This window comes from Pseudonaja textilis, chromosome 2 (genome assembly GCF_049901715.1).
Source record: "Pseudonaja textilis isolate UNSWEBS1 chromosome 2, rPseTex1.2, whole genome shotgun sequence".
NCBI classification, from domain to species: Eukaryota; Metazoa; Chordata; class Lepidosauria; order Squamata; family Elapidae; genus Pseudonaja; species Pseudonaja textilis.
The window spans coordinates 17,281,270-17,309,113 of NC_141991.1; the positions used below are offsets into that span (position 1 = coordinate 17,281,270).

General features: G+C 44.6%; 2 protein-coding genes across 9 annotated transcripts in view; one reads left to right on the forward strand and one right to left on the reverse strand.

The window, feature by feature from the left end:
* The window catches only part of SAPCD1 (suppressor APC domain containing 1), a 31,439-nt gene extending 14,569 nt beyond the window's left edge, over positions 1 to 16,870 (forward strand). The window contains exons 2-6 of one of the 4 annotated variants that reach the window (XM_087923356.1): positions 1,260 to 1,390; positions 6,471 to 6,608; positions 10,277 to 10,348; positions 13,342 to 13,449; positions 15,055 to 16,870. In XM_087923356.1, coding sequence (XP_087779482.1) covers positions 1,260 to 1,390; positions 6,471 to 6,608; positions 10,277 to 10,348; positions 13,342 to 13,449; positions 15,055 to 15,177 — 572 coding nt within the window. In that variant the 3' untranslated portion in view covers positions 15,178 to 16,870. Of the gene's footprint in view, positions 1 to 1,259; positions 1,391 to 6,470; positions 6,609 to 10,246; positions 10,349 to 13,341; positions 13,450 to 15,054 lie in introns of all 4 variants that reach the window. The other 3 variants (XM_026720429.2, XM_087923358.1, XM_087923357.1) reach the window with 3 other exon arrangements.
* A 2,809-nt stretch (positions 16,871 to 19,679) lies between these two features.
* VWA7 (von Willebrand factor A domain containing 7) overlaps positions 19,680 to 27,844 on the reverse strand; it is a 48,658-nt gene continuing 40,493 nt past the window's right edge. For all 5 annotated transcript variants that reach the window (XM_087923352.1, XM_087923354.1, XM_087923353.1 and 2 more), the window contains exons 15-17: positions 27,611 to 27,747; positions 25,381 to 25,549; positions 19,680 to 23,533 (exon numbers count right to left, since the gene is read on the reverse strand). In XM_087923352.1, coding sequence (XP_087779478.1) covers positions 23,093 to 23,533; positions 25,381 to 25,549; positions 27,611 to 27,747 — 747 coding nt within the window. In that variant the 3' untranslated portion in view covers positions 19,680 to 23,092. The remainder of the gene's footprint in view (positions 23,534 to 25,380; positions 25,550 to 27,610; positions 27,748 to 27,844) is intronic.

The window sequence follows — 27,844 nt, forward strand, 5'->3', positions numbered from 1 at the left end:
GAGAAGAGCAACAAAGATGATTAGGGGACTGGAGCAATGGTGGGATTCAAATTTTTTTACTATCAGTTCTGTGGGCATGGCTTGGTGGGTGTGGCAGGGGAAGGATACTGTAAAATCTCCATTCCCTCCCCACCCAACTAACCTGCTTTCCAGCTCCGTTCTCCTGTGCAGGACAACAAAAGAAGACCCAGCCGATCAGCTGGGACTCAGGAGGCAGAGAATAGATGGAGATGAGGCCAGTCAGAGGTGGGATTTGCCGGTTCTCCGAACTACTCAAAATTTCCACTACCGGTTCTCAGAACTGGTCAGAACCGGCTGAATAGCACCTTTGGACTGGAGGCTAAAACATATAAGGAACGGTTGCTGGAACTGGGTATGTCTAGTCTGATGAAAAGAAGGACTAGGGGAGGCATGATATCAGCCTTCCAATATCTCAGGGGCTTCCACAAAGAAGAGGGAGTCAAACTATTCTCCAATGCACCCGAGGGCAGGACAAGAAGCAATGGGTGGAAACTAACCAAGGAGAGAAGCAACCAAAAACTAAGGAGACATTTCCTGACAGTTAGAGCAATTAATCAATGGAACAACTTGCCTCCAGAAGTTGCAAATGCTCCAACACTGGAAGTCTTTAAGAAGAGATTGGACAACCATTTATCTGAAATGGGTTTCCTGCCTAAGCAGAAGGTTGGACTAGAAGACCTCCAAGGTCCCTTCCAACTCTGTTATTCTATTCTATTCATCTCACCAGGTTTCCTCAACTGGCTATTGAGAAAAAGAAAGATGGTTGTGTTTGGAAAAAATCCCACTTAAGGCTCTTCGGGCAGGGTGAGGGGTTCCACTCAGCTGAGGTCCATTCGAGATGTTGGTTTCCTATCAAGAAAGAGGAGAGGATTGAAGAAGGATCCACACCCACCCTCTCAAGGTGCCACCTAGAATATCCAGGAATGGCCGTCATGGGAGGTTGCAGCTTTCAGGAAGAAAACAGTCCCTGTGTTAGTTTTATTGAATGAAATGTATCAGGCATAGGAGCATGTCAATAGGGACAAAGCCACAGATGAAGAAATTTGATTTAGAAGTCCGTGGCATCTAAGAATCTGTGTTTCTGATGCCTTCAAACCTGTACAGGCGCCTTTGTTTTTGTCAAATCGTCTGGGAAAAATATAACCAAATAGTTTATAGTTAAAGCAGCGGGGTGGGGGTGGGTGGAATCAAAAAAAAAAAAAAAACGCTCCTGTAATCTTTTCTATCTCTTTCTCCAGGAGCATCTGATGGGAAAGGAGTTACTCGATCCAGGAGCACAAACAGCTTCTTGTCCCAAAGCGGGAGGTGCAGGATGACTCCAAAGGAACCGTGTAGAAACACCATTTCTGGTGCCGTGGAATATGAAATGGTAGGGGGATCCAGAGAATGATTCCATGGGGTTAACTAATCGTTTAATCTCCTCTTCTCTCTTCCCCTTCCCTTCCCTTCTCTTTTTCCTCTCCTCTCCTGTCCTTTTCTTTTCTTTTTTCTTTTCTTTCATTTTCTTTCCCTTCCCTTCTTCCTTTCCTTTCCTTTCCTTTCCTTTCCTTTCCTTTCCTTCCCTTCCCTTCCTTTCCCTTCTTCCTCTGTTCTGTTCTCCTTTCCTTTTTTTCTTTCCTTTTCCTTCCTTTCCCTTCTTCTTTTCCTTTCCTTTCCTTTCCTTCCCTCCCCTTCTCTTCTTCCTCTCCTCTCCTCCCTTCCCCTCCCCTTCTTCCCCTCGTCTCCTCTCCTCTCCTTTCCTTTTTTTCTATCCTTTCCTTTTCCTTCCCTTCTTCCTTTCTTTTCCTTTCCTTTCCTTCTCTATTCTCCTTTCCTTTCCTTTTCCTTCCTTTTCCTTTTCTTTTCCTTTCCTTTTCCTTTCCTTTTTCCTTTCCTTTTCCTTCTCTTCTTCCTCTCCTCTCCTCCCTTCCCCTCCCCTTCTTCCCCTTGCCTCCTCTCCTCTCCTTTCCTTTTTTTCTATCCTTTCCTTTCCTTTCCTTTCCTTTCCTTTCCTTTCCTTTCCTTTCCTTTCCTTTCCTTTCCTTTCCTTTCCTTTCCTTTCCTTTCCTTTCCTTCTTTCTCTGTTCTCCTTTCCTTTCCTTTTTCCTTTCCTTTTTCCTTTCCTTTCCTTTTCCTTCCCTTCTCTTTTTCCTCTCTTCTCCTCTCCTTTCCTTTTCTCCCTTTTCCTTCCCTTCCATTCCTCTTCCACTCCCTCTCCTCTCCTCTTCTCTCTCCCCTTAAGAAATACAAATTACTTTCATGCATTACAGAACAAAAACATACACACTCATACCCCCCTGTATGCTCTGCTCCCTTAAAAGGTTTATAAGTGAATACTGAATAGAATAGAATAGAATAGAATAGAATAGAATAGAATAGAATAGAATAGAATAGAATAGAATAGAATAGAATTCTTTATTGGCCAAGTGTGATTGGACACACAAGGAATTTGCCTTGGTGCAAATGCTGTCGGAGTATATAAAAGAAAAGATACATTCATTGAGAGTCAGGAATCATATTAAACAAGCCACAAGATCGGGGAAAAGAAAGGATTGTGTAATTTGGGCCAATTTAAGTGCAGTTTTCTTGTATTGCATCTTTCGCCCGACTTTTTCCATCCCCTATGTCGCCAGCCATTTTTCCCTGTCCCGCTTGGGTCTGAAAAAAATACAGGATAAAATGCTCTGAATAAATCCTCCATCAGGGCCTGCTGATTCAGTATCAGAAGTCCGGTGGCAAAGTTTTTAGACATTCAAAGGAGCTAATCCTCACTGCGCTGCTCAGCTCTTCCATTTCCGAGCTCACGGGGGCAGCTGAAAAGACTGGGCTTAGAGGTCCCTATTATCCTGGGCAACTGAAGCTTGAAGTCTAAGCCGGCCTGCTTTGAGAACTGCTGAGTTCAGCAGAGTGGGGCAAACCCAAATTTTCCAGGCACTGAGGGAAAAAAACCCTCTAACCGGGTCAGGCGAAGGGTCACGGGGAGGGAAAGAAACACAGAATAAAGCAGAGGGCTATGAAAAGAAAAAGGGGAAAAAAAGAACAGGCAGCCTGAAGCAATGGAGAAGACGACCGCAGATGGAGTAGCAAGTGGGGAAAGCTAGAGAGAAAGCCGTCAGGATTGAAGGTGTGTCTACAGATGAAGAGGCAGCAGAGGTTGGCGTCAGGGGGCGCTAAAGAAGGAAAGGGGTAGGACAGACGGAAGGAAAAAAGGGGGTTAGAAGGGGAAAAGTTGAGGGGAGGCTGGGAGGGGGGTTGTTTTAGAAGTGGGCAGGAAGGAGGTATTGAAGGAAGGAGGGTTGGCAGGGTTGAAGAAGGAGAAGGGAGATGGTAGAGTGGTCCGAAGAGATCTGACGAGTGGGGTTGTGGGCGAAGCAGGAGGAGGAGTTGTCCATGTGGGCGTTACACCGCCCAAGTAGCGTGATGGTTGCAGCTTTGGTGTCTGGAAGTCTAAGCAAGACCTAAAGACATGGTTTAGGGAATGCTAGAAGTGGGAGGGACCTCAGAAATTATTTAGCCCAACATTCCAGCTCAGCAGAAGATCTACTGGAATATCTACGACAGGTGACCGGCCGGCCAGCTGAAAGACCTTCTAGCAAAGAGAAGCTCACCACTTCATAGGTCAGCCAGTTGCTTTGGCTGCCAGCTGGCACAGTCAGGAACTTCCTTCTGAGGTCTAGTTGGAAGTCCAAGCTTGGTGAGGGAGAGCGAAGTAGGGTCCTCGGTGCTTCTGCTGCCTGCCACCGCAAGGTCCACCATGGCAGTTCAAGGCGGCTACACCATCCTCATCATCCCGCTGGGAACAGCCCTCAGCAATCTGCACGCCTTGCGGTTCTTTATCTGGGTAAGTCCTTGTGAGGACCCGGGATTCATGCACTCATCCAGCCTGCATATGCACCTTAAGCAATATTTATTTGCTCTGAAGTCCTGGAATGGCAGGAGCACAGCAAGTAAAATCCTGCAAATGAGGACATTGCTTTTCCCTCATCAGAAGCCCTTAAGTGGTGGAAACATCTTAATTTATATTGTGCTTTATTTATTTGTTTGTTTGCTTGTTTTAGTTTGTCAACCATGTATGAGAAAACAAGTATAAGTATGAACATAACGTATAAACATATAAGTATAAACGGGTATAAGTATATACACATAATAAATGAGCATGAATCAATGGGAATAGTAGAAAAGGTATGGTAGGCACGCTGGTGCGCTTATGCACGCCCCCTTACAGGCCTCTTAGGAATAGAGTGAGGTCCACAGTAGACAATTTAAGGTTAAAGTTTTGGGGGCTTGAGGATGTAACAACAGAATCAGGAAGTGAGTTCCTGGCGTTGACCCCTCTGTTGCTGAAGTCGTATTTTCTGCAATTGAGTTTGGAGCGGTTTACTTTGAGTTTGGATCTATTGCTTGCCCGTGTGTTATTGCAGTTGAAGCCGAAGTCGTCATTGACAGGTAAGGCATCGTAGCGGATAATTTTGCGTACTAAACTTAGGTCAGACCGTAGGCGGCGTAATTCTAGGTTGTCCAGGTCCAAAATTTCGAGCCTGGTAGCATAAGGTATTCTATTGCAAGCAGAGGAGTGGAGTACTCTTCTCGTGAAATACCTCTGGACTCGCTCAGTCGTATTAATGTCCGCTATACAGTGTGGATTCCAGGCAGATGAGCTGTATTTGAGAACTGCTTATGCTTAACACTCACCAAAGTCTGTCTTGGAAGCTTCAGCAAGAGTTGTATTTTCTGAGCTGACTCCTCTTTTGGTATAGAGATGGGTGTGTGTGCTCATGTAGACTTAATTATTAGTTCCTTCAATACTGCTAGCATTGCCAGCAATTATTTTGTGTCATCGTTATGATTCTCCGCTGTTTGTTGCAACTGAGTATGGATGTGGATGCCATTGCAAGCCAAAGCTGATTTGGATAGAAATCCACATGTAGTTTTACCATGCTGTAGAATTTTATTTTAAAAAGAAATTTAAAAAAAAATGCCAGAGGTTCAAATTAGCTGTTCAACCAACTGAGCTTCTTCCAAAGAGCCAAAATGCTGGAAACGAAGAGGAGAAGCATCCTTGATTGACAGAATGGGGTTATGATAATTGCGTCTCTTCTGTAACAGATGGAAGCTTATCAAAGAGAGATCCAGTCTAGAATGAAGGAGACATTTCCTTTCAGGGAGGGCAACTAATCAGTGGAATGGCCTGCCTCCAGAAGTTGTGGGTGCTTCAACACTGGAGGTTTTCAAGAAGAGACTGAATAGCATTTGCCCAGAGTGGTATAGGATCTCCTGCTTGAGCTTGGGGGTTGGACTAGAAGACCTTCAGGGATCCTTTCCAGCTCTGTTATTGCAGCTATCACCACCCTTCTTGTCTCAGATTATATCCACCCTCTTGGTGCTTTCAGTCCTTGGAACAGAGGGCTGAGCATTAACTCTTCTGAATGGAAACCCATCTGGTCTTAAATTATGGGTCTCGTGGGGAGATGACTTAACACTGTACGTCTCTTTTCAGGGTATCTTGTATCTAGTTAAAAGTGCTCGGTGTCATTCTAAAGAAATTCTCTTGGGAGTCAAAGAAGCAGCACTAATTACAATTTCTCTTTCTTTTCCTTCCTTCCTTCCTTTCCTTCCTTCCTTTCCTTCCTTACCTTCCTTACCCCCTCCCTCCTTTCCTTACTTCCTTTCTTCCTTTCAACCTTCCTCCCTCCCACCCTCCCTATTTCTTTCTTTCCCTCCTTCCTTTCTTTACCTTCCTTTCTCCCTCCCTCCCTTCCTTTTCCTTCCTTTTCCTTTCTTACCTTCCTTCCTCCCTTCCTCCCTCCCTATTTCTTTCTTTCCCTCCTTCCTTTCTCCCTCCCTCCCTATTTCTTTCTTTCCCTCCTTCCTTTCTTTCTTGCCTTCCTTTCGCCCTCCCTCCCTTCCTTTTCTTTTCTTACCTTCCTTTCTCCCTCCCTCCCTATTTCTTTCTTTCCCTCCTTCCTTTCTTTCTTGCCTTCCTTTCGCCCTCCTTCCCTTTTCTTTTCTTACCTTCCTTCCTTTCTTACCTTCCTTTCTCCCTCCCTCCCTCCCTCCCTATTTCTTTCTTTCCCTCCTTCCTTCCTTTCTTTCTTACCTTCCTTTCTCCCTCCCTCCCTTATTTCTTTCTTTCCCTCCTTCCTTCCTTTCTTACCTTCCTTTCTCCCTCCCTCCCTATTTCTTTCTTTCCCTCCTTCCTTCCTTTCTTACCTTCCTTTCTCCCTCCCTCCCTATTTCTTTCTTTCCCTCCTTCTTTCCCTCCTTCTTTCCCTCCTTCTTTCCTTCCTTCCTTCCTTCCTTCCTTCCTTCCTTCCTTCCTTCCTTCCTTCCCTCCTTCTTTCCTTCCTTACTTTCTTTCTTACCTTCCTTTTGCCCTCCCTTCCTTTTCCTTTCCTATCTTCCTTCCTCCCTCCCTCCTTCCCTTCTTTCATTCCTTTCTTTCCTCCCTCCCTCCCTCCCTCTCTCTGTAGCTGAAGCAGATGCAGCAGCTGGAACGAGAATGCGATGCCTTGTTACAAGGCCTGGACATGGTTAACCAGGTACGCGACTGGTTACAGTGCCACCTGCTGGAAGCTCAAAAGCGCCAGAAGCACATGGGAGCCCAGGCGGTAAGTCAGGGCGGGCAGCCTTTTTATCTGCCACGACTGTGGTGGCTCTTCAGGCACAATCCGAGGGAGTTGCATGGCAAGCAGGTCTCCAATAAAGAGTAGGTGGGTGCCGGGCCAAGTGTGGCCTGAGACAGCTCTAAGATGGATGATTGCCAGCCCCCCCTGTGAGTAATAACAGAAACACACCGAAATTGGCTTTATATAAACACACAATAAACAATGTAGGCTTTGCGCTTCTTAAAAGCATGTCTGTCTGTCTATCTCAGGGATCTTCAAACTTGACAGCTTTAAGACTTGTGGACTTCAACTCCCAGAATTCTTCCTCGAGTCATGTTAGCTGTTGAGGTATTTCCCGTTAAGAGAATGAGTGCACTCAGGGAAACATAGTGAGGTGATGAATAACACACAACCAGCATACAGATACACTGAATAGTAAAATGTAGGTTTTACTTCCAGTAAACGGGTAAACAAAGTCCCAAAAACAGTCCAAATCATACACGATTAAAGCAGTTAGTGTTCAAAACAATCAGTCGAGGGATAATCCAAACATGACGTTCTTTTCTTTACCAGTATCATAAACAAAGTTCAGTAAACAGAGTTTACGAACAGTTGCAAGACTCACAGCAATTCAAGCAGAATGACGATCAGGCAAAAGGCAAAAGGAAATGCAAAGAAAAAACAAACCAGGTGTTATGACTCCCCTTCAAAATTCAAACGAACAAAACAGAAAGCAGCCGTTTCACAATTAAATCAAACGGAAAGAAGTCTTACAAGATAACGGCTGGCAGAAACCACAGCATAAATCTTTACTCTGTCCAGCAAACCAGTCCTGGCAATAAATCCTCATCCTCAGAGCTCTTTGCTGTAACTTCCTCACTCAAATAGTTATTTTGTTCCTGGCAAAATGTACCAGCCCAGCTGTGTCCTTTTATACTCATTAAGGCAACGTGCTAATTTACTGACTTGCTCTTCTCATTCGCTCCAGCTGATTTTGCCTTTTCAACCGTCTTCTATTTTTTACATTTAACCACAAATTTTCCAAGTTCTCATCTCCACTAGAAGACTCTCTCAAAACTTCCCTGTCAGCCATTCCCGGCTGTTGATCAGATAAGGAACCAGAGGAGGTCAAAGGTCCTGACAATTCTAATACATCAGGTCTGTCGTCCTTTGTCACGTCCCTCTCCTCATCCTGGTTATCAGTCCAATCAGTAAGCCAGGCTGGTTCATATTGTTCTGCCATAACCTCTTCACTTGAACTCATATCAATCACAGGAGCTGAATCCAAGTCCGGAGCCACAACACCAGGTTTCTGGCTCCATCTTATGGCCGTTGGAGAAACCTCAGCCAATCATAATTACAGCATTCTCCTAAAGATACAACAGTATTAAATGACTATCCTGGTTTATATATTGCCAACCCAACTTTTAGGTGACTATCATTCCTAACATTAGCTCAGGAATTCTGGGAGTTGAAGTCCACAAGTCTTAAAGCTGTCAAGTTTGAAGACCCTTTGTCTATTTATTTATGGAGTTGGCAAACTCTTAATTGACTGCAATATGTCATATGGTCTAGTACAGGTAGTCTTTGACTTACGACCACCATCGAGCCTCAAATTCCTGTTGCTAAGTGAGACATTTGTTGAGTTTTGCCTTGTTTTATGACCTTTCTTGCCACAGTTGTTAAGTGCATCGCTGCAGACTACTGGGATGTCACAATGGTCATAAGCGTGAAAAAAACAGTCTGAAGTCACTTTTTTTGTTTTCCCTTAACATTTTTATTGGGTTACAAAATAAAATAAGATACAAAAGACAAAAGACAATAGGAAAACAACGGGGAGGAAGGGAGGAGGGGAAGAAAAGTGAAGAAGGATTAAGAGAAAGAAAAAGAAGCATTGACTTCTGACTCCCTCTGTTACAGTAAAGCAAGGCATTAACATCAAATCACAACTTTTTGTTTGTATTTATTTTTCCTTTTTCTTTTTATGAACACTGAGAGCATCTGCACCAAAACAAATTCCTTGTGTGTCCAATCACACTGGCAAATAAAGAATTCTGTTCTATTCTATTCTATTCTATTCTATTCTATTCTATTCTAAACTATGGTCAGTAAATGAACGGTTGTAAGTTGTAAGTTGAGGACTACCTGTAGTTAAGGCAACAGGCTAGATAGAAGCCCTGGAGGTGGTGAATTCAAATACCGCCTTAGCTGTGAAGCCAGCTGGGTGACCTTGGGTCAGTCCCTCTCTCTCAGCCCAACCCAACACAGGGTTGCTATTGTGGGGAAAATAGGAGCAGGAAAGAGTGTATTAAGTATGGCTGACACTTTGAGTTACAGCAACAGTATTAAACTAATTTCCTTCCTTCCTTCCTTCCTTCCTTCCTTCCTTCCTTCCTTCCTTCCTTCCTTCCTTCCTTCCTTCCTTCCTTCCTTCCTTCCTTCCTTCCTTTTTGTAGCCAAGCCACTCTGGGCAACCCCATTTATGGAAGGGAGTTCATTTACTTATTAGATTACAGTAGATAATCTCTGATTAGTTTCCAACCATTATTTCTTGTCCTGCCCTCTGGTGCTTTGGAGAATAATTTGACCCCCTCTTCTTTGTGGCAGCCCCTCAAACGCTGGAACACTGCTATCATGTCACCCCTAATTCTTCCTTTCTTTAGACTCGCTAACCAAACCCAAAACCTGCAGCCATTCTTCATGTGGTGTAGTCTCCAGGCCTTTGGTCATCTTAGTTGCTCTTTGCTGAACTTTTTCCAAAGTCTCAACATCTTTTTGGCAGTATGGTGATCAAAATTGATTGCAGTATTCCGGATATGGACTTACTAGGGCTGTGATGGCGAACCTATGGTACACGTGTTACAGGTGGCACGCAGAGCCATTTGTGCCGGCACACAAGCTGCAGGCAAACTTATCTCACTGCGCATGTGCGCACCTCCCAGCTGATTTTTGGCGGGTTGAGCCCTTTTTCGGCCTCCCAAAGGCTTGAGGAAGCCTTCTGCAGGCTTCTGCAAGCTTTGTAGGCCGAAATCTAGCCCCATTTCGTCACTTCCAGTATTTTCGGAAAAACAGGAAGTGACAAAACGGGGCTAGATTTCAGCCTACAAAGCTTGCAGAAGCCTGCAGAAGTCTTCCTCAAGTCTTTGGGAGGCTGAAAAAGGCCTCAAACCAGCCAAAAATCAGCTGTGAGGTGCAGTGCAGATAAGGGGATGGCGGGGAGTAGGGGGGATGGAGGATTGCGCGTGCATGCATAGGGGACATGGGGAGGGCTCATTGCCTTCTGGGTGCTGGCACATGAGTGCCAGCATGCAAGCGTGCGCTCTATTTTTGGCACAGGAGCCCAAAAAGTTTAGCCACCACTGTACTAGGGTTTTATAAAGTGGCACCAACGAATTTATCAATTGCAATGATTCACTTAACAGCTATGGCAAGAGAGGTTGTAAAATAGGGCAAAACTCACCTAACAAATGTCTCACTCAACAATTGGGTCTCAATTGCGGTCATAAGTTGAGGACTACCTGTAGCGGTTGATGTATTAAGTGCAAAAATTCTCTTTTTCCTTATTTCTTGAACTGGAATGTTTGAGATGCATGTCGGATTTCCAGCTTTGAGATGCATTGCTCTGTTTTGCACAACTGCAGAATGATTGCCGAGATTCTTACTCTACGCAGAGCAGCCTGCTGTTGGCCAAGATCCAGGAAGTCAACCTGTGCTTGAAAAGCTTACTCACTTTTTCTGGAAAGGTCAGTAGGCCTGAAGGGTGGGATGAGTCTGGGTGGTGCAGTGGTTAGTGTGCAGTAGTGCAAGCACTCCTACTATAATTTGGCAGTTCGAATCTCACCTGGCTCAAGGTTGATTCAGCCTTCCCAAATTCCAAGGTGGGTAAAATGAGGACCCAGATGGTTGGGGGCAATAGACTGGCTCTATAACCCACTTAGAGAGAGCTGGAAAGCACTGTGAACCAGTATATAAGTCTAAGGGCTATTGCTATTGCCATTAGAGAATACAGAACTCAGGTAGTCCTCTACTTACAATGGTTTGTTTATTGACTGTCCAAAGTTACAGTGGCATTGAAAAATGTGACTCATGACCGTTTTTCACACTTACAACAACCATTGCAGCTTTTACACCATCATTGTGACCAACATTCAGATGCTTGGCAACTGGTTCATTTTTATGACGGTTGCAGCCCCGCTTTGCAACCCTCTCACAAGCAAAGTCAATGTGGGAGCTAGATTCACTTAACAACGGTGTCACTGAGCTGTGGTGGCGCAGTGGTTAGAGTGCAGTACTGCAGGCCACTTCTGCTGACTGCCGGCTGCCTGCAGTTCGGCAGTTCGAATCTCTCCAGCGTCTCAAGGTTGACTCAGCCTTCTATCCTTCTGAAGTGGGTAAAATGAGGAGCCAGATTGTCGGGGGTGATAGGCTGACTCTGTAAACTGCTTAGAGAGGGCTGTATATAGAGGTGGGATTCTATCGTTCAGACCGGTTCTATAAAACCGGTTATTATGATTCTGCACAGTTTGGAGAATGGGCAAATCATGCCCCTGGCTGGCCCCTCCCCTCACAGTCAGTCCTTATCGTGCACGGTCGTGCACATGCCTGACATCGCCTGCTGTGTTCTCTCCCACTCAGTCACTCCTTAAGGTATTTCTTCCCCCCCACAACGATCAGCTGTTCCGATGTTCAGCTGTGCCAGGATCCCCCTCGCTGTCTTACTGCTTCGCTCAGGAGGCTTCCCTGAGGCCCAGAAGGCAAAAAAAGGGGAGGGTGGTGCTGCAAAAAAGAAAGAAAGAAGCCACGCCCACCCAGTCACATGGCCATGCCCACCTAGCCACGCCCACCTAGCCACACTCACAGAACCGGTTGTTAAAAAAATTTGAATCCCACCCTTGGCTGTAAAGCACTGTGAAGCTCTATATAAGTCTAAGTGCTACAGCTATTATGCACTTAAGAACTGCAGTGCTTCACTTAACAATTGTGGCAAGAAAGGTCATAAATTGAGGCAAAACTCCCTTGACAAATGTCTCGCTTAGCAACATAAATTTGGAGTCCATTGCAGTTGTAAATCCAGGATTACCTGTAACAGATTTGGCAGGACCTTGGAGGTCTTCCAGTCCAACCTACTGCTCAAGACAGGAGACCTTCGACTATCCAGGTCAAATGGTTGTCTGGTCTCTTCTTAAAAACTTCCAGTGTTGGAGCATTCACAACTTCTGGTGGCAAGTGGTTCCACTGGTTAATTGTTCTCACTGTCAGGAAATTTCTCCTCAGTTCTAAGTTGCTTCTGTCCTAGATTAGTTTCCTTCCAATACTTTTTTGTCCTGCCCTCAGGGGCTTTGGAGAATAGATTGACCCCCTCTTTTCTGTGACAGCCTCTCAAATATGGGAAGACTAATATCATGTCACCCCAAGTCCTTCTCTTCGTGAGATTAGACTTCTCTAGTCTATGCAACCGTTTATCATACAGTTCAGAATTTGGGTGATTGATCATCAAGGCAGACCTACAGTATAGACCAGATGCAGTGGTGGGATTCCATTTATTTACTACCAGTTCTGTGGGCGTGGCTTGGTGGGCATGATGTGGCTTGGTGGACGTGGCTTGGTGGGTGTGGCAAGGGAAGGAGACTGTAAAACTGTGATGGTGAACCTATGGCACACATGCCACAGGTGGCACACAGCGCCATTTGTGCTGGCATGTGAGCTGCAGGCAAACTTACCTCACTGCGCATGCGTGCGTCTCACAGCTGATTTTTGGCCCGTTTGAGGCCTTATTCAGCCTCCCAAAGGCTTGAGGAAGGCTTCTGCAGGCTTCTGCAGGATTTGCAGGCCAAAAACTAGCCCTGTTTCATCACTTCCTGTTTTTTCCAAAAATACTGGAAGTGACAAAACAGGGCTAGTTTTCAGCCTGCAAAGCCTGCAGAAGCCTTCCACAAGCCTCTGGGAAGCCGAAAGAGGCATCAAACTGGCCAAAAATCAGCTGTGGGGTACAGTGCAGGTAAGGGGGTGGCAGGGCTGGGTGGGTGGGGATTGCGCCCGCAGGCATAGGGGGCGTGGGGAGGCGTACATTGCCTTCTGGGTGCTGGCCCACAAGCACGAGCACGCAAATGCGTGCACAATTTTTGGCACAGGAGCCCAAAAAGGTTAGCCACCACTGCTGCAAAATCTACATTCCCTCCCCACCCCACTAACCTGCTTTCCAGCTCTGTTCTCCTGTGCAAGGAAACCAAAGAAGACCCAGCTGATCAGCTGGGACTCGGGAGGCAGAGAATAGATGTGGGCAGGGCCAGTCAGAGGTGGGATTTGCCGGTTCTGCTAACTACTCTAAATTTCTGCTACTGGTTCTCCAGAACTGGTCAGAACCTGCTGAATACCACGTCTGGCCAGGTGACATACAAAGGTAGACTTCACTTACCAAGCACCTTCTTTCGTGATAATTTGAAGTTACGATGGTGCTGAATAAGTAACTTTAGGACTGGTCCTCGTATTTATGACCTTTGCACTGTCCCCAACTGCCCATCTTTCCAGCCAACTCTGGATGGCTTCCAATGACATTTTAATTGTACTATGTTCTTAGAACTTTTTGCAAATGTATGCACAGGGCTGTGGTTTCCCCTGAATAGATATTTGTGGTCAGAATTTGGACAGCAAAACAGCACTTGTTCGTGTTAGGTACAAGTGTGGTGGTGAGTCACACATCAACTGTGATATATTTTGCCCCCGCTCTTCTTTGCAGTCCGAAGTGCCACTCAAAAATTGGGGGGTTCCCTTTTCCTCGCCAGAAAATCCATTCCACCAGCAAGCCATCGTTGTGCTAAAGGAACAGAACCACCTGTTGACCAAGGTAACTATCAAGGCTGGCAGATCTCCTTTGGATGGGAAAGGGGTCATTTGATTTTAATTGTGTTTGTAACTGTGTTTGTAATGTGATTCTCAACCAGGTCATGATTGTCCCAAAAGTGCTTTTTTCAAGAGGTAACTGGACTTTTGTTTTTTTTGAAAATGCTTTGCTTCTCTTTCAACAAGTTTCTTCGCTTCAGTTCACTGAAGAAGCTTCTTGGATGAGAAGTGACCTGTTTTCAAGGAAAAAAATCAAGGAAGTCCAGTAGCCTTTTGGAAAAAGCACCTTTGGGACATTTATAAGGAGCCAGATTGATGTACTAGAAGTGGAATCCAGGGATCCAGCACTGTCCCACAAAGAAGGTGTCCTTGTGGGTTTTAGGACACACACTTTGTACAGTATTAAAGGAAATCACCTGATCCAGAATGTGTGTGTGTGTGTGTGTGTGTGTGTGTGTGTGTGTATTTCAAATAATAAAATGATATGTATGTATGTATGTATGTATGTATGTATGTATATATGTATAATTTTATTATTTGAATTTTTGGTTGTTGCTTATTTCCCCCTAACAAAAATTAGTACTTTCCCACCATCTGGAACAGTCGGGAGAAATCAAAATTCCAACCTATTGAGAAAATTTTGATGGACTGTGATACTAAGTAATCTGTCAATAGCAGGTAGAATTTAGTATCTCCCCTTGTCATAAATGTTCTTTGAAAATCATTTATAGTTCATTTATAGTTCAGACAATCTATTCTTCCCCTGTAATATGATTTGCATTTGAAATATTAATTGGTCATCTCTGATTAAGTTTGAACCACTTGACTGGCTATCCTGAATTTTGTATTGGAATCCATGATAGTAGTGTGTCTGTGTGTGTGTGTTTGAACATGGGTATTTCATGGATAACAAATAATTTGCTGTAAATTATTTTAAGTGAAGGACTACCTGTGATCCATAATAAACAAACAGATTCTGATTGTTTGCAGCGTTTAAAAATTCAGCTTGCATCTATGATGTGAGATTGTTTTGTGAGGTCCTCTGGCAAGATGCGTCTTTTAAAAATATAATATTTATATAAAAGCACCAATAATTGCATGAGCCTGATTCAGTGGGGTCCTTCTGATCTGGTTGAAAAGAGAAACATGCAACAAAGGTTGCACCCCATTGTCTCTTCCCTCACATACATCCTGGCAATGGTGGGATTCAAATAATTTAACAACTGGTTATCTGCCCTAATGAGTTCTTCCAACAACCAGTTCACCAAACTGCTCAGTAAGTTAACAACCGGTTCTCCCCAAGTGGTGCGAACTGGCTGAATCCCACCACTGCATCATGGTATGAAAGCATAGTGGAGGGTGGAAGGTTTGTGGCCCTCCAGATGCTACTGAACTGCTGTTCCCATCCTCCTCATTCCAGCTGTGTAAGATTGATGGGAGTTGGAGTTCATCAATTCTGGAATGACCAATGTTTGTCAAGGGGACCACTTGAATTGGGAAGTAACCAGCCACAAGCTCCTTCCAAGTGCAGGGAGGCTCTAAATTTGTCAGATGAATGAAGAAATTATGCTATTCATGTCATAATCATTGATGTCTACTTGGTTAACAGGAGGTGTCCCAAAAATGCCATCGCATTGCGCAACTGGAAGAAGAAAAGGCATCCCTTTGCAAGCAGCTGAAGGAGAGCTGGGGTTGTAAACTCCCCAGCCACAAGGAGTTCACCTTCATTTGACAAGAAGCTGAAGGGTGGGTGACCATAAACTCTTTGACACTTCTGCTTCAGTTGGCTGTGCTTAGGACATCACTTTTTCTGGAGACTCCAAACGACGGGCCACATCAAGTTTTTTTATTAGGAAAGAGGCCAACAGCGTTCCTGTTCCTCTTTGTCCTCTATTTGCAGAGGGCCAGGTTTGTTGGAGAAACATCTCGAGATGGTTGGCGATTGTTAGAATGGGAAAGGTGAACACGAGGCTCTTGAAGTTCATGAAAAATAACCGGTGGAAGGGGATGGATCAGGAGGTGAATCAGCGGTGCAAGGCAATCAAGACAAGGCTCACAACTTGCTGCAAATTTATGGCTGTAAGTGAAGGACTACCCTGTGGTCCTCCCGTGTTCCAACATGTTTCAGATTCTTACTTCAGCTAGGAGGTTGGAAACCTTCTCTTACAACAGCTTCAGGACTTTGCCATCTGCAGCTCTGGAGCCCAGAATTCACATCATGGGAGCACATTTTTCCCTAGGATACCTGTGCTGAAGTAACTTCCCTCTGTATTATTATTTTTTTTCCAACCCAGAAAAAGAGCACATACCCATCAAAGGCCTTTTCATTCAGAGACCAAGATGTGTTGATGATCTTGGTTTACAAATTTTGCAATCTCTCCTTTGATATAACCTGAAAATATCTAGCCGTAGTTCTGTTCCTCCGATTTATATTTATACCCTAGTGGGGCTGAGTGACTACAGTATTATTTTTCGGTAGCTAAGGGAAATGAAAGCAAGAGATATTTATTATGACTTAAAAAAAGGACTATGAAGCATGGCCCACATTTCCTTTCCACTTTTTTGGAATATTGCTTCTATAATCCAAATGCTTCCTGATCAGGGTATTTTTTTCAACTTGGCAGTTTTAAGATGGATGGATTTCAACCCAGCGTGTTGTCTGGGGAATTCTGGGAGCTGAAGCTCACACATCTTAAAGGTGCTAAAGTTGAGAAACACTGTTCTAGATCAATCCTGCACTTGTAGGTATGTTTACAGTTTAATCATATTTTTTCTGTTTTTCTGATTCCATCTGATATTTTTGTGTTCTTTTGTTCTTGAAACAATTCCTTTCTCATGCCCTTGTAAAGTTCCGTTTCTTTAGTTATTTATTTGGTCACAGCCCACAGCAATGTGTTCACCCTCAATGGGTCACAATCAATAATTTGCAATAAAAGGGCAGGCTTAAAAGTAAGTGGTTAAAAACTAAAACCGCAAGATCGTGTCTAAAACCTGTGTTCCAAGCAGAAGAAATAAAATGGACAAGGAATTAATAACTAGAAGCTTGCATTCACAAAATTAAAAACACAAAATTCCTCTTAAACAGTTGTCTTTCTAATCACTTCCTAAAAACTAATGAGATGAGGGCTGCTTAAGTTTCACAGAGAAACGTATTTCAAAGTACTGGTGCTCCAACAGAGGAATTGCATTGGTGAGCCTATATCCACCTCAATTTCCTCAAATTGATAAATTTTTAGATTCTCCTAGAACAGGGCTGTCAAACTCCTGGCTTGCGGGCCGGATGCATTACCCACTGGCCACGCCCACGCCCAGTTTAGCGAAGTGGGGGAAAGTCCTGATACATCACGTGACACCGCCATGACAACATGAATTTGACACCCCTGTCCTAGAACTTTTGCGCCAGGCAGATTGAAATTGGGGTGGTAGAGGAGCTTGCCCTGGGAGATAGTTCAAATAATATATATATATAAAATACAAAATAAGAACAGCCATGAAACTAAGAAAAAAGAATTATACAGGATCCTTCCTTCTGATTGCTAGAGGAGCCTAGCTAAAAAATAACCTGTTACTGGCATTCCCAACTACTAGGATAAGTTGATAGGTAGAACCTCAATCTCACCCGCACACCGTAAGCACCTGGAGCAGAAGTCTCCAACCTTGGCAACTTTAATCCTGGCAGACTTAATCCTAGCAGACTCCCAGAATTCCCCAGCCAGCAAATTCTGAGAGTTGAAGTCCGCCAGGATTAAATTTGCCAAGGTTGGAGACCCACGTTAGCCAGTGTTGGATGGTCCAAATCTTTGATTTTTCAATAGTGGTCTTCTTGTTTTCAAATTGTTGGGAGGCAGAAGTACCCTTTGTAGGAAAGAGCATTTGAAAGAGTCGGAATCCTAACTCCAACCTACGATTGGCAACACTGGTTTTATAACAGCTGCCAAGGCAGTAAAAAGGGGGTGGGGGAACCACAATTCTGCAGTGGAACCCTCTTAGCATACAATAGGTCCTAGATCTTTTTCCACAATTTTTCTGAAGTGCAATTCGACTTGCCTTGACTTAGCAAAAATCTTCCTGACATGTTTGTCGCCCCTACGATCGGTTTCCGGCCTGGCCCTATCAACTCTCCTGGTTTTTCTGTAGTTACGTGAGTTGCCTTAGGCATAATGGGTGTTGTTGTTATTAGTTGCAAAGTCATGTCCAACCCATGGACAACGTCCGTCCAGGCCTTCCAGTACTCTACCATCCTGCGGAGTCCACTTAAGCTCACGCCGACTGCTTCAGTGACTCCTTCCAGCCATCTCATTCTCTGTCGTCCCCTTCTTCTATTGTTCCCTTCGTCTATTGCCCTCATAATAGCAATAGCACTTAGACTTATATACTGCTTTATAGTGCTTCACAGCCCTCTCTAAGCGGATTACAGAGTCAGCCTATTGTCCCCAACAATCTGGGTCCTCATTTTACCCACCTCGGAAGGGTGGAAGGCTGAGTCAACCTTGAGCCTGGTGAGATTTGAACTGCCAAATTGTAGGCAGCTGACTGCAGAAGTAGCTTGCAGTACTGCACTCTAACCACTGCGCCACAGAGGCTCCTTGGTGAGGGTCCCACAAGTCGGATGTCTGCCAGTGGTCTTTGGATGCTGTCTAAGTATGGTGAGAAAGACTATTTAATTCCAGTACAGTGAAGGGCAATTGAAGGTTCTCTCCTTCCTGGACAGGTGATCAAATCATAGGAAGAACTACATAGTTACCACAGCACTTATTCATGCTGTGCAACTAATGAAAGACTCTAGATTCCTTCTGTGGCAAATCATGGAGAAAACTCCTGGTGCATGGAATTAATTATTTTTGTGGAAAGTCCAACAGCTACCTGTCAACCATGCTTTTTAAACTGGGGTTCCTGGCTGTGCAAGGTGACTTGAGAATCTGAAGAGAGGTAATTATTTGCCTATTGATTTTACGTTCTGCACCACTGGCCCATCTCACTGTCAGGCCCAGCGCACCGAGCGAGTCATTTTCAAATCAATCCTCGGTAAACTTTCTAGTTGACTTCTCCTTCATTAGCCGCTGCCAACTCCTTTGCTGGCTTGAATAAAAACCACCTGAGGAAGAAAAATCCGAAACCAGTTCAGAGTACAATATAGCATTACAGGTAGTCCTTGGCTTGCAACGTCAATCGAGCCCCAAATTTCTGTCGATAAGCGTAGAGGTGGTATTCAGCAGGTTCTGACGAGTTCTGGAGAACCGAAAGCGGACATTTTGAGTTGTTCGGAGAACCGGCAAATACCACCTCTGACTGGCCCCGCCCACATCTATTCTCCACCTCCCGAGTCCCAGCTGATTGGCTGCGTCTTGTTTGGTTGCCCTGCACAGGAGAACGGAGCTGGAAAGAAGGCTAGCGGAGTGGGGAGGGAATGGAGATTTTACAATATCCTTACCCTGCCATGCCCACCAAACCACACCCATCAAGCCACGCCGACAGAACCAGTAGCAAAAAAAATGTAATCCCACCACTGGTTATGTGAGACATTGGCAAAGCGAGTTTTGGCCCATTTTACGGACCTTGCTTGCTGCGGTGTTTAAGTGGACCGCTGCGGTTGTTAAGGGAGTCACACCGTTGTTATGTGAATCTGGCCTCCCCATTGATTTTGCTTGTCAAGAAGGTCGCAAAAGGGGATCACACGATCCCAGGATACTGCAACAGTCGTTAAGTGTGAATCAGTTGCCAAGGTCTGAATCACGGGGGGTGACACACAGTCGTAAATGTGAAAAATGGTCATAAGTCACATTTTTCAGTGCCGCTGCAACATTGGTCACTAAATGAACTGTTTTAAGTTGATTACCTGTATTAGAGCTTTCTCCTTTCCCTTCCACCAGGTCCCCTAACTATTGAGCAATTATTACCTTCTTTTTAAAAATAATTTTGTATTTATTCTGAGGTAAACCTCTTGAAATATGTTGAAATGAAGGAGTCATTAAAACATTAATGTATGTGAATGTCTTCAAGAATGACCTTCAAGAAGAGATTGGACTGCCATTTATCAGAAATGGTGTAGGGTCTTCTGCTTGGGCAAGGGGTTGGACTAGATGACCTATAAGATCCCTTCCACCTCTGATTATCTGTTATCTTTGAACTGGTTCTTAGGGCTGCATAAGGAACAATGGGTGGTGACAAAGTGATCCATGTCTTCTCTCATGCAAACTTCCCTGACAGAACAATAAATATGAAAGAAGCAAATGCTTTGCCTTGAATTGAGATTCACTTTATTGAGTTCAAATTTCCAAAACGCCACTTACATAAATCTCTATTTTCAATACTCGCAAAAGGCGCTCGCCATAGACAGTACAAACCAAAACAGAACATCTGGAAATAAAAAAATAATTTGCATACAAATATAAAGACATTTGTCAGTAGGCAAAATATATATATATAGATCAGATTTATTAGGAAAGGCTTCAGGGAATGGGAATAGATTCGTGCAAAGAGGCATCAGCTGGAGACTACATAAACATCCCGATTAAGGCTTAAAAAGGCCAGAAGAGGATCAGGTCTAAGGCTTTTTTTTTTTTAATTCATTCAGAGCTGTTGAAAAAGATTCAGGGTGAAAGCTGTTGCTGAATTCTACTTGCAGGGACATTGCCTGTGGAGAAACAGATAGTCCTTGACTTATGACGGGTTGTTCAGTGACTTAAAAATTACTCTGGGATGGATCTACTCTGGGATCCTTAGGACCCAGGTTTGAAGTTTCTCTGGTCACGTGCAGGGGTGGGATTCTACTGGATCGGACTGGTGCTATAGAACCGGTTGTTACGATTCTGCCCAGCTCGGAGAGCAGGCAAATCGTGCCCTTGGCTGGCCCCTCCCCTTTCCGCCCACCCCTCCCCTCTCCTCCCAGTCAGTCCTTATCACGCACGCCCGACATCGCTGACTGCATTCTCCCCTGCCCAGTCACTCCTTAAGGGTTTTTTTCCCCTCCTGACAATCAGCTGCTCCGACTATCAGCTGTGTGGGGATCCCCTTCGCTGTCTTACGGCTTCGCCCAGGAGACAAAAAGGGACGCTCCGTTTTGTGTCTTCCCGGGCCTCAGGGAAGCCTCCTGTGAGCAAAAAAAGCCTCCCAGGAGGCAAAAACAACAACAAAAAACGGAGCATGGGGTGCTGAAAAAAAGAAAAGAAGAAAAAGCCACTCATGTGGTCACGCCCACCTAGCCACAGCCGCAGAACCGGTAGTAAAAGTATTTGCATCCCACCCCTGGTCACATGACTTAACTTTGGATGCTTTACAGGTGTTTGCAACGTCCCACAAATCATGTGACCGCATTTAATAACTTGATTTCCAATTTTGGGGCAAAATTACGCTCATAGCAAAGCCTGGGTTTGCTTCACAACTGCTACCCACCCCCCAAAAAAGATCGCGAAAATGTTTTACATTTACGGCTATCATGACCAGGCTCTCATGAGGATCGAATATCAAGGACTATCTGTTACCGTTAAGGAATCTGACCTGGAAACGCTTCCTGAATAAAATTAGCAAGCTCTTTCTGGCTACTCCAAAGGTAAGAAAGATCAAAAGGCAAGAGGGGCCTTTAAGTTCAAAGGCAGTCTACAGCAGCCAGTCCTGGAAAAGGAGAAAGTTAACTGGCAAAAGCCTCTGGGAGCACAATGATCCAAGGCCGGGTCTAAGAAGAAACTTAAGAAAGGTGTTCTAGGATTAATTCCTAGCACCAGCAACACAGAAAAGGCCTGAGGTCCAGAGTCCTGCTCAACGATCTCATGCCCAAAGAAGAAATGAAGAGACAAACTCATCCTACAGTACATTACCTCGTCTAATGCAGTGTTTTTCAACCTTGGCGGTTTGGAGATGTGTGGACTTCCACTCCCAGAATTCCGGGAGTTGAAGTCCACACATCTTCAAACCGCCAAGGTTGAAAAACACGGATCTAATAGATAAAGACTATTTGCTTCTTTCCCACAGTTTCGTAATGGAATTACTCTCCTCTTAATCCAGATCTTGCACCATCTAGATTTTTTTTCCCCCCTTATCTTTTGGTGCACTGACCAGGGAAATGGGAAAGGGTAGTGGGGTCCTCCAGGGCTCAGTGGAATACATGTATATCATGATTTCGCTTCTGTGAAATAAGGTTATCTGGAGATGGTAAATTAATGGAGACTCCAAGCGGGCAAGAGACTGGGTGAATTATTAGATGCAACCATTCTGTGACTGATGGCCTCATCATCACCTGGGAGACGCTTGTGTAAAGAGGAGAACTCCTCAAACCTTTCCCCTAGAATCCCCTTGCATCTACTTCTCTATATAGAGAAAGTGGAAGGCTACCAGTAGTAGTACTTAAGTGTTAGCCTTAGCACTTAGATACATCTTTTACAATCCGGACCATTCTCTCTCTCTCTCTCTTCAATATTACAACATTCTCTTCCTAAAGGATGCTACAAAGTGGCCTTCTAGATATTTTGAATTAATGCTCTCTACGCTTCGGAGAATGTTGGTTGCCTACGTAAAAACGCTGTAAATGTTAGTATAAGCCTATCTGTTCACAGTTTAATCATTACAGTGTCATTGACCTACATTTCTATATCAAAAAACACAATCACTATAGAATAAAACTGAGACGTAGCTGCATTTAGGCACGGTGGGTGTACCACAAGGAATTATCCACCAGCTTTCCAGAACATGCTGTGGTTGAACTTCTGCCTTCATTTCAAATTTCCCCTTGTACCTTTCAATTATATTCCTTTCATGCTCAGGGGGACTTCCAACTGAGACCAGGTTGGGGGAGGATGTTTTAACAGAAGCTGCTCCAAAACAAAATGAATCCCATTTCTAGGGAATTACAGAGCAAAGAGGTGGAACTGGTAGCATGTTCCTATGATCAGAAAGGAGTAAACACCTACACTGAAGACCAGAGGCATTTGGAGAAGCTGAAAGAATTGCAGTAGGCTCCATGCACAGAGGGCAGAGTCATCCAGGATGGAAGGATGCCAAGAGATGTGGTCAGCAGGTAGGACTAGCAACCCCAAAACTAGTACTGTCCATCAAAGCATGTGGTTACGAGCAGCAATCCCTCTTGGGAAATCACATCCTAGGGCTAAAGCCCAACCTCTGCGTACAGATTGGGACAACTATCCTATCATGTTCCAGTTTAAAAAAAAAAATTTCAAGGAGCCCATCTCACACTAGAGAACAAGCTCATAGTCAGGAAACACTACCTGATAGATGAACAGTCCTGGCTACCTGGTCACAAGCCACAAGAATGTGTTAATGGATGCTCTACGCCATTAAAGAAAAAAAAATCTTGTTCTCTTTCTAACTCAGTTCTTCCAATCAGGAAGGAGAATTATAGTGACTTTTCCTTCACGCTGACTAGGATTCCAATGTGACATCTTACAATGGTCCTTTGAGGACTTCCTTCCTTCCTTCCTTCCTTCCTTCCTTCCTTCCTCCCTCCCTCCCTCCCTCCTTCCTCCCTTCCTTTCTTCCCTCCTTCCCTCCCTCCCTCCTTCCTTCCTTCTTTCCTTTTTGTTCTCCTGCTTCGCCCATCCTCTCCTTTTAACTTCACTCTCCAATAAGGTAAAATGCCATCATTTCCCAGCAGAGGGAAGCCAGAACAGTGAGAACGACTCCCATAAACGGCGGCCTTACAGTCCTAGCCACACAATGACCAGCAAGATTGTTGAGATCCGCCACCAGATCGTGGCATAAGGAGCGACAGCGCTACCAGCACCAGCAGCAGCATCTGCCACCATCCTAAAATCATCTGGAGGTGTGGTTACTGTCTTGCCAGGAAGGGCAGGAGGCATTACTTCAACTTGGCACGGGTATTTCTCCCCAAGAAGGTTGGTGACCACCAGTTCTGCCTGCTGTGAGCAGCAATCTGAGGTGTAAGAGACCATTTTCACCAGCCCATGGGCTTGGTGAGGAAGCACCGGACCGTTTTCCACCTGCACGGAGTGAATACCAGCTTGGTCCCAGATCTGCAAGGTGGCTGTCCATCGTTGGCTGCGACAAGGGGACTGTGGGGGACCACAGGAATTCTCTGAAGATATGACTTTGCATACCGGGGATGAGATGGTCTCCAACTATGATTAAAGAACAAAAGGGACAAGTTGCAATGGATCAGGGATGTATAAACTCAAGGCCCATGGGCCGTATCCGGCCTGAACGCTGCTTAGATCTGGCCCAGGAGGCCGCCCTCGAAACAGCAAAGGAGCAGCCTGCAGTGCCTCTGTCAGGGAAAACGGAGCTCAGGAAGGCCACGCAGGACCCGTTTTTGCTGGCAAAGGGCTTCAGGAGGCTGTCCCGGCCAAAAATGGGCCCTAGGATGGCGGGGGGGGGGGCACATGCAACCCTCCCCCAGCTCCATTTTCGCTGGCAGAGGGCTAGCAAAACAAACTAAAAAACAAAACAAAAAGAAGAATTGTTTCCTTTTTTGCATTTGAGTATGCAAAAAGGGACAGGAAGAGAGAAAGGGAAAGAGACACAGAAAAAGAAGGAAAGATGAGAAGAGAGCAAGGAAGGAAAAAATAAGGAAAGAGGGGAAGGAAGAAGAAAGGAGAATGATGAGGGAAGGAAAAAGAAGAAAAGGGAGGAAGGAAGGAAAAATAAGGAAAGAGGGGAAGGAAGAAGGCAGGAGAATGAAGAGAGAAGAAAAAAGGAAGGAAGGAAGGAAGGAAGGAAGGAAGGAAGGAAGGAAGGAAGGAAGGAAGGAAGGAGGGAAGATTTTAATGAGAGTGAGTGAGGGTCTGAGGGAAGTCCTGCCTTAGCACTTGGCCACCACAGGTGACCCCAACATGAGCTGAGTTGAGGTGGCCACGCCCACCCCGAGCCCCCCAAGGTCAAACACAAGCCTGATGCAGCCCTCAATGAAATCAAGTTTGACACCCCTGCCATAGATCAAACATTGGACTGGCAAGTCAACTGTCAACTGATTTCAGTATTTTAGTCTTAAATGATACACCTGGGAAAAGCAGATGCAAGTTTATTGTACTGTCATTCAGTGAATCTCCCAGGCTCCATATCCAAGATGTTTATTAAAAAAAATGAGCAGATGTTTGTCAACCTCTCCCAACTTGTTGCCCTCCAGATGTGGTTGGGTTCTAGTTCCAGAACCCCTTGTGTATTTAATTGAAGACATCAAGAAGGAGCCTACTCACTTAGAGTAGGCCACACACATGAATTCGTTTAGCTAACTGCTAGAGTCAACAACTGGTTCGGCCCAGTTCAGGCGAACCAGTAGTAAAAAAACAGCTACTGGTTCGGCCGAACTGGTATTTCTTTCTTTCTTTTTCCTCCCAACAATCAGCTGTTCCGACGATCAGCCATTCCAGGATCCCCCTTGCTGTCTTACTGCTTCACCCAGGCTTCCCTGAGGCCCATGAAGGAAAAAGGGGTGCACGGAGGAAGGGGTGCTGTGCCGCCACCCCGCCGCACTCTGTTTTTTGTCTCCTGGGTCTCAGGGAATCCTTCTGGGAGCAAAAACAGCCTCCCAGGAGGCTTCCTTGAGGCCCAGGAGGCAAAAAACATGGAGCGTGGTGGGGTGCTGCAAAAAAGAAGCCACGCCCACCCAGTCACATGGTAACACCCACCTAGCTACGCCCACAGAACCCATAGTAAAAATATTTGCACCCACCCATAGTCAAGAATTACCCAAACCGCACAGATCAAACGTGTCCTAACAAGATGGCTATTCTCCATCCCTTTCCTGACGTTGCCAAAGGCATCAGATTCTGAGAAGAGGCCAACATCTCACTGTACATAAGGACAGAGCTGGACATCTGTGGCAGACTCTGCTAATCTTCACTGCTCAAGGCAGAGTTACTACATGAGATGGCTCTCCTATCTGATCCCATGAAGTTGTTCTCGATAGAAATGAAAGACCATCTCAAACCATTCAGGTAGATCTCTTCTTCAACGTGGCATGACTCACCGGAGGTGGAGGCATCACCAGGAGATCGATATGGGCAAAATCGGGATCTGTGGAGGAGTTGAGAGAGTTGGCCTGCAAGGTGATTGTAATCAGTGACCCAGGGAGTGCAGAATCAGGAATGTTCAGGAATATCTGTCCTGCCCCTGTTTGGTTGAAGCCTAATTGCAGTCTGCAAGAAAGAAAAGTTGAAAATGACAATAGTGTTGGACAATCTAGCTTATATATTTTTTTAAAAAAGTGTGCGTGTGTGTGTGTGTGTGTGTGTGTGTGTGTGTGTGGCTTGGTTGGACCTAATGCTGGCTGCCTCCATAGACAATTTGAAACATTCCCCCCAAACCTTCTGTATCTGCAAATAACTGAATCTGGAGACACCTGCCTGAAAAGCAATAGTAGTAATTACAAGAGGGATCTTGCAGTCCTAGTAACAATCACTTAAATATGAGCCAGCCGTGTGCTGCAGCTGCCACAAAAAAAGCCAACAGAGTTCTAGGCTGCATTAATAGAAGGGTAAAATCAAGACCACATGAAGGGTTAATAGCACTTTATAATGCCTTGGTAAGGCCACCCTAGGACTACAGCATTCAGTTTTGGGGCCAAGATATAGATTTAAAAAGTTGAGACTTCAGAAAGAGTGCAGAGAAGAGCAACAAAGATGATTAGAGGGCTGAAGGGTAAAACATATAAAGGTTACAGGAATTGGGTATGTCTAGTTATATATATATATCTTTTATTTACACCGAGAGCATTTGCACCAAGACAAATTCCCTATGTATCCGATCACACTTGGCCAATAAAAAATTCTATCATCTATCATCTATCTATCTGTCTATCTATCTATCTATCTATCTATCTATCTATCTATCTATCTATCTATCTATCTATCTATCTATCTATCTATCTATCTATCTATCTATCTATCTATCTATCTATCTACCTACCTACCTACCTACCTAGTTTATGAAAAGAAGGATTAGGGAGACATGATAGCAGTGTTCCAATATTTGAGGGGCTGCCACAAAGAAGAGGGAGTCAGGCTATTCTCCAAAGCCCCTGTGGGCAGGACAAGAAGCAATGGGTGGAAACTAATCAAGGAGAGAAGCAACCTAGAACTAAGGAGGAATTTCCTGACAGTTAGAACAATTAATCAGTGGAACAATTTGCCTCTAGAAGTTGTGGATGCTGAACATTGGAGGTTTTTAAGAAGAGACTGGGCAACCATTTATCTGAAACGGTGTAGGATTTCATGCCTGAGTAGTGGGTTGGACTACTAAAAGGCCTCTAAGGACCCTTCCGTCTCTATTATTCTGTTAAGCAGATACTCCTAGATGCAGCTCCACCTATACAAGGAGCAAGGTGGGCAGCCTGTGGTGCTTTAGATATTACTGATCCATAATTCTCATCCAAGGTGAGCATTGGAGAATGCTGGGAGTTGTAAGTAAGCCCCAGATCAGTGGGTGAGAGGCTCCCTTTTACCACAGCATTTCTCATCCTTGCAAATTTAAGATGTCTGGACTTCAATTCCCAGAGTCCCCCTGACAGCGTGCTGCTAGCTGGAGAATTCTGGGAGTTGAAGTCCAGACATCTTGAAATTGCAAAGGTTGAGAAACACTGCTTTACTAGAATCCAAAGGTGTGTTTATGTCCCAAGAACAGGCCTTGAGGACAGGTGGTGCTAGAACTAAGCTGAGCAGGCCGGGGATGGGATGGAGAGAACCTGGAATTCTATATAGGCTGCATTTCCTCTGAAGAAATATAAAGAACTATCAAAAGAGACAAAGCAATGACTGAAAGATATATGCAGCCAATTGCATCCCTGAGAGAGAGTAATAAAAATTATACTTCCAAGTCAGGAAAAATAATGTTTTCATTTTTATTACAGAGGAATGATTGAATGAATGCTTATTTTCTATGCCTTTTTCCCTGCCAGACATAAAGGACAGAGAATTATGCAGAGCTCTGAAACTTTATCTTAGATGCCTACAAATAAAACTGCTGGGATTTCATTATACACTGTCCGAATACATCCAACCCTATCTCTAAAAACTTAAGCATTAGTAGTTCTAGCAAGAAAATGCATAGAGAGTTTTGCAGGTAATTCTATTTTGTTCTTGTTTGCAGTGTAATTTTGAAACATAAGCGGTTTTGACTGTAGGCAGACAAGCAGGAAACACTGTATATCAAGCCTCAACATAAGAAAAATGTTGCTTATCATGAACACTTAGAAAAATTACCTGGTGTTAGAGATGTCGGCTGGAATCCCGGGAAGGCTGATCACTTTTAGTCCATAATATTTAGGTGCACCAGGATTTGTGATCTTCCAGGAGATGGAAACACGTCTTCCTGGGAACACAGGACTCTCTCTGCTCAGCTGGAACAAATCAGGGTTTAAGTTACAGAAGTAGGATAGAGAGTGTGGTCACAAAGAAATTGCCCTGAAAAGATAATTCCTTAAGTATCTATGCTGA